Source organism: Pygoscelis adeliae, unplaced genomic scaffold (assembly GCF_000699105.1).
Source record: "Pygoscelis adeliae isolate BGI_AS28 unplaced genomic scaffold, ASM69910v1 Scaffold27, whole genome shotgun sequence".
In the NCBI taxonomy this organism is placed as follows: Eukaryota; Metazoa; Chordata; class Aves; order Sphenisciformes; family Spheniscidae; genus Pygoscelis; species Pygoscelis adeliae.
This window is the reverse complement of record NW_008825410.1, coordinates 2,330,201-2,337,159: the sequence shown is the minus strand read 5'-3', so window position 1 is coordinate 2,337,159 and position 6,959 is coordinate 2,330,201. Positions and strand designations below refer to the sequence as shown.

At 37.7% G+C, this 6,959-nt stretch overlaps 1 protein-coding gene across 1 annotated transcript in view; it reads right to left on the bottom strand.

Moving 5' to 3' along the window:
• Positions 1-6,959, bottom strand: part of CDK6 (cyclin-dependent kinase 6) — a 128,281-nt gene that overhangs the window by 70,912 nt on the left and 50,410 nt on the right. The window contains exon 3 of the mRNA XM_009330512.1: positions 2,383-2,550. Within this exon, the coding sequence (XP_009328787.1) occupies positions 2,383-2,550 (168 nt within the window). The remainder of the gene's footprint in view (positions 1-2,382; positions 2,551-6,959) is intronic.

Below are 6,959 nucleotides of genomic sequence, written 5' to 3'. Positions count from 1 at the left end.
TACTCACTGCCTGGCGAAGAACTGCAATTTAGACTATTTTGGGAACGGTAAAGTCAAGAATATCTTGATGTTTAAAAAACAGAAGGTTTTTTTTTTAAAGTTTTGTTTCCTGTACTGAGTTTTAATGGAGGAAAAAAAAAAAGAATTTGCACACCGAAGCAGCTAGCCAAAGGTAAGAGTTACATTCAGAAAAGGAAAACTGATGGCCTGTGTCAGCTAATACACATTTAGTAGAAGTTTCTAACCAGCACTCAGTCTGAAGGAGCAATGAAGACTGACATTTAAAACCACACCACATTATCACATTGTAAGCAACACTCCCCTATAGGTTTCTACATACCCAGGCAAAAGTTGATTTTGAAGGTGTTAAACACTAAGTGTTTCAAAACCAATAAATTTTTGACTTAAAAAAGCCATGGTCATAGCTGTTTTTTTTTTAATAAGAAAATAATGATACACTAAGTTCTAGGTGTGAAAGCCATTATTGACACCTATGCCCATATACTTTATCTGTCATTGGTCACTGAATAATTCAATTATTTTAATACTCTTTAGCATAGCTGCAATGACAATTGAATGCTTGTGTGAATGCAAGCTTGCATGTGGACAATCCCTTAGTCTGAACAACTCTTGTTCACAGCAGCGCTAAGGGTACTAACTAACGGGTTTTGAAACACGATTTCTAGCACGCAAGTATTAGATACTTGAGCATACGTGCATCCTTCGCATAGCAATTCTGGCAATATTGTCTTACAAGCAGGTCTTGGTACGTTTTTGCCTCAGTAGATGCACTCTATTTCTGGGTCTTTTGACCTTCCTTCCTACGCAGGCTACATGATCATGGACAAACTCCTGCTCAGTTCTGTAGATATTTTTTCCTCATTTTATGCAGAACTTTTAAAAAACGCCCTGCTGGAAGCCTTACAACATTCTGCAATTTTAGCTTAAAGAATTTTATGGATCAGTAGAAATACTCATTGAAGCTGTTACTGACTGATAACTGGGAAATGAAAAATTACAGCAATTCAGGAACAACCTTTCTCTCCTTTTCTTCAAAGCTCTGTTTTGAGTTACAACTTGATTAATCCTCACTGACCTCAGCAGAGAGATTCTTTCAGCTTTGGATTAGGCTACATCCTACAGGCAATGAAAAAAACCAGTGCCAAAACACAAGTTTACATATGCTTTATGCGACGAGGATACTTTCCTATGTTTAACAAGATGATGATACCATTTTCTGTTGCTTCCTGCCTTCATTCACACTGAAGCTGGAACCCAGCATGTCATAGTCACATCACACAACGATGGGAAGACTCCTACACTAAATAATAATAACAATGGATTGCTTTTTATCAATGTGAGCCAGGCTAATTTCTACAATATGATGTAAAACGCAAAGTGGACTCCTTTCAGTTTCTTTTCTCAGCAGTTCTCCTTTTCCTGTCTTTAGCGTAAGTGATACTGCCATGGCAGTTGTGATACTCAGAATAGAAAATGGAAACAAAAAAATTAATGAGCAGGCGACAAAACCAAATGACACCCAACATGCATGCAGCACGGTTACTCTTCAATACACTTCAGAGAGGCTGTGCCAAGCTAACAGCAGCTGATTCTGGGGGCAGGGCCAGCAAGTGTGGAAACGGGGTCAAAAAGCGAGGAGCTGGCAGGGCTTCTCTACCAGCATTAATGCAGGAGAGGGCCAGACCTTCTGGGAGTGAGCTCATGTCTGAACCAAGGAAAACCAGGAGAGCTGCTGGGAGAGGGGCAACAGTGGCAGGGGGCCTAGAGATACTGAAGGTGCTCTTTATCAGCTGGCTTGGGAAATAGATGTGATTTTGGCTGCCAGGTCCACTTGAGCTGCCTCCAGCGCAGCCCTATTTGGAATTATTCAGTAACATATGAGAGCAAGCATCAAACCCATATTCACAGAGGTGGAAAATCAGAGGCATGACAGTGTGGCATTTTCACAAGTATCTGCATTTTTTCAGGCAAGATACCTGGGGATCAGCAAGTTTTATCTTAAAAGTTTTATCTCAAAAACTTCAGAAACTTTCACCCTACCTGTCTGGCTTAATGTGCAAAAGAAGTCAGTATCACAACAGAAGCTAGACTGACGGAGTTTCAGAAAACTAGCACATACCTATCCTTCAGTAATCAGTCATGATTTAATTTAGAACCAGTAATCAGTAATTGATTACTTGTACAAAGTAACCACAACACTTCAATCCTGGCTGGAAAGCAATTGTTTTCAGAGACACAAGTAACTTCAATTGCAGAGATGGTTTTGGAAGCAGCATTATAATATGGGATAAAAAGCCAGGAACATAGAGAGTAAAGCACACTGCTGCATTAGAAGAAAAATAAAAGCCTCCAGAAACTTACCACTGAGGTAAGAGCCATCTGAAAACTGTAGATTCGTGCAAGGCCAAAGTCAGCTAACTTTATCTGCCCGCTGCTGGTTACAAGGATATTTTGGGGTTTCAGGTCCCGATGCACCACACGATGTGAATGCAGAAAATCCAGTCCCCGAAACAGCTGAAGCATCATATCCTAAATATAAAGAAGAAATCAATATGCAATTATCAAGACAAGGTGGCAAACAAGTAAACTCCCTGTCATAATCTGCAAAACTAATTTAATAAATATTGACTTAAATATGTGCACAGGAGATAAAAACAACTATTAATATAAAATGGACAGGATGTTGCTAGAACCAGCTGACTTGAACAGGTGTCCTTATCAAGTTAATGTATTGTTTCTAGTTGAATTATTTGGGGTTGATTGACAGAAGTATAAAGACTGGTCAACATACTTAAAAGAAATAGCAAAAGCATGTCTGTAAATCCCAGGACAACTTCAAAAGAATGCTGTCCAAGTAAGAAAAATACATAGCAGCTTTTAGCTCTTAACTTTAAACCACACACCACTTTGCATGTCAGGAGTTTATGCTTTGTCCTGCCCCAGTGAAGTGAAATTTTATCATTCACTTAACAGGCACAAGGATCTGTTTCAATCAGAAAAGCTGTTTAAGTAACAAATTTGCCGGGATTTAACTTTATAGAGGGAAAAAGTTTACTTGGCAAAACCTGTTGTATAGAATTTACTGAATAGGACAGAAACTACTTTTAGATCAAAGTTTAGCACTAAATCAGTGTAATAATCATAAGTAACAGTTCTCATTCTGCTTTCTGTTTTGTTATAGTGATGCAATCTTCTATGACTTTTTCACAGCTGAAGAAACTATTTCATCTGTACTCACATTTTCACATTAATCTTAGTAAGGTGAAAGGAATGAACCAACAGACTCAAAACTAAATACTAGAAATCCCCTGAATTCCAAACTAGAAGGATACTGTCAACTTGAAAATTATATTTGCAAAACAGGCAGTTACAAGAAGGTGCTGCAACAAGTAAGAAACAAAAGGGATAAAGAAAAAGTTTATTTTCCGTATGCACTTGAATTGAGTTCATGAAACTCCAGCTCTGTGTTTGCTGGTGACATATGCCCTTTCCATAAGCCATGCAGCAGGGTGTCCGCCAATCCTGTTACTAGCAACCAAAATGATCTTGGAGAGGTGGATGGCATGAAACATGATAAAAGAGAAGAAGGATAAATTGAACTCGGTTGCTTTTGTTCTTCTCTATGGACTTGGGCATGTTTCAAGTAAATATTCAAGGCACACTATTAAAAGGAATGATATCTAAAATTGGGTTTAAAAATAGCTCAAATCATTCAACTTGATAATATTGCTTTAGCTGGATGCATTTTTAAGATACACTTTATAGACATTGCTGTATAATTTAATACAAAATTATTATTTTCATGTAATGTTCCCTGATCATCTCTACAGAAAGTATTATGAAATGTATAGTTATTAAGGCTGGAAGCTCTAATCTGACCTCTGATAAAACACGGCCATTTCTATATATAGCCTATAACTCTGTCTCTGCCAAACAGTAGTAACAGTGGGCTGCTTATAAAGTAATCAGTTTTTATTTGAAGACCCTGATGATGGAGATATTACCATGGAACTATGGATGCTGTGACAGCAGTTAATTATTATCACATCTGAAGGGTGGTGGTAAACTGAGAACCCCATTCCCTGTTAGCTGATGCCTTTTATTCCCTTTGCTTCCCCAGGAAAAATTGAGATCTAATAATTTTGATAACTAGTATAATAGGGTTTGCACCTTTAAAACAGATATACAAAGTGTATTGAATTCTCTTGTATTTATATAATTTCCCTTTGCAGTTCAGAAATATGTGGAAGAGCTAGGACTGCAGCTCTGCAGGTTTCAGTCATCAGTAGAATTAATACATGTCATATCTGCTCACTCTGTGCTATTATAACTTAAATCAAATCCCAACAGTCTTTGGATCAATCTTGCAGATGTAAAGAACACATCAAGAACATTTAAGCATGTGGTTATCTTAAGTATGTACTTAATGGTTTCACTGAATTTGGGTCTATTTTTTTTTATTCCAGGTAAACATAATATCAGATAAAATAAGAAAATAATTTAAAGAACTTAAGGATTAGTCAGTATACCCTTGCGAGTCCCTTTTTGGTGACATTTCTGTGTCCTACTCATTTCTCAAGTATGTAAACTCATTCCTGCAGTTACCAAACATATCAAGAATATATTTTTCCTACAACTGATGCTAGTTTTGTTTCAACTTTCTTCCTCAAGCTCAGCAAATGCAATTCTGCTCTACTAGTTGCAAGTTGCAAGCAATGTCTTCAGTTTCTAAATTCAGAGTCTTCTTCCAGGCACAGGTAAAAAAAGAAAATATTTGAAAATGGAAACTGGTATATCTTTCCCTCCCCCCATAGGACTGAAAAGATGAATATCATTTACTGAAGTTCTCTTCACACACAAAAAATGAGATGTGCCATGGAAAAGCGTACCAGGAAAGTGTAAATTAAAAGGTATTAGAAAGAAGAAGGAAAACTGTGGAAAAAAGTGCTGTATTTCCTCTTCCAGGAAACTCAGAGTTAGTCCATACAGGCTATTCTCTAGTATTCATTTTGGACTGTTGATTATGCTCTTTTGCTATCCCTTATTACTTACTATTACACGTATGAACAGATTTCAGTTCAAAATTATCTTGGAGGAACAGCCCAAAGATTCGTGTGTGTAAAGAAGGGCACTTTGATGTAAAAAGACCATTTGCTATTTGTGATTCATTATTGTCCTGTTTTTAAATTCTCAGCCAGTTAGAAAAAAAGCAGAAACAAAAATCACATGACCTAGGCTTATTATTATGGACTCTAAATGCAGAATACTAAATTGTGCAGCTCAGAATTTGATATTTGTTTGCACAAATAGATTTTCAAAACCGAAGCAAACAAGAGAGAGAGCTTTTAAATTACTTTTTTTATCCATAATGAAGGATGAATTTTGTGCTGTACATAAGCCTAGTCAAAACTCATTAGGCCTCACATTTGGAAAAGGACTTCATACTCTTAGTCAACCACTTGCAAGAAACATCAGACAGTCTGGGCTGTGTGTTTTCTTTGATACCGTAACTAATATCAGAAGATACTAACCTTTGCTAGCAAATTGGATAAAGGCCGTAAACATGCACAAGCCAGATCACTAGCTAATTAAATCAGGATAATTCCACTCATCCATTTTTATTAGTGATGATTACCCAGTATTATCTCAATTACCAAGATCTAGAAATAAGTGCAAGAGAGTCTTCATGTGCCTCAACGATTAGTTTGTTCCATGTCTGCTTTTCCCTGGTAGCTAGGCATACTATATTTTGGAATTACAGTTAAAATCATATTTCAAAAGTTAATTGAAAATGATCAATTCTATTTGACAAACAAGAAGATTCATGCCTTAGCAGATTTGAGGAACAAGCTCTAATGAGTCATGACCAAACCTCTATTGCTGTCTATCAGATGTTCTTTGGATATTGTATGTTTACAAGCATAGACACAGTAGTGCCTGTTGTTTCAGATTAGAGATTTCTGCCATGCTTCTAATACTACAAACCTGTGATGGTTGTTGCCTGAGTTGAAGATATATACTTTATTTCACTGTGATTACTTTCAGATAATCATGGCTTTACAATGTTTTCCCTTTTCAGGCTATGTTTTCAATGTGGTCTATGCACAAATCTAAAATATTTATCCGTAACTCAGTTGAAAACTGAGCTATTTTGGGATGCAACGAACAAATACACTTTCCTTAGAGGCAAATATGTAGCTTTAATTTTGTAAAAGCCTCATAATGGAAATAGTTAGGAGCAAAATTTGTTATGGAAATGCTGCATCTTTTGCATGTTCCACCATGTACGGTATCGGTGATAGCATTGCTCAGTCTGATATTTACTGAATTTATCAGCACTGAATGTCAGGACCAAATCACGATGAACTTTTCAAGCAATACCATATTATGTCATGAGTCTCAATAATACACAGAAATATGTCCTGCATATTCCGCCTCTGGCGTCAGCGAGGATGGGGATAGGCTTGGGTTAGCCTGAGCAGCTGCTGTTGCTGCCTCTGCCAAAGGCGGCTTCATGGCTCACATTTCCCGACTCAGGGGCAGCAGGAGCAGAAAGCCTTGATTTCCTACAGACTTTTGTCTCCTCCTTGTCCTATTCACTCTTGACCTTACGCTTTACTGACCCCTCTTAACCCTCCTCCAGCTTATGATCCATTAATCCATTCCAAGCCATTGGTTTTCAAAATACCACTCTGATCCTTTGTCACCCACCATCTTGACTTCCAGCTAAAATACCTGTCAACTGCCTTCAGTAACTTACTTGTTGTTTAAGACCAGCCAGATTCTCTGGAGTACTCTACCTGCCTAATCCAAAAGAGGATGGCATGGCTGTCGACCGAATAATTCAAGTATTTACTCAAAGAAAACAGAAAGTACGGAGTTGTTTTGGGTGTTGGTGCCCAGGTGCTGGCAGCCGGGGCTGCAGGGGCCTATCGGGG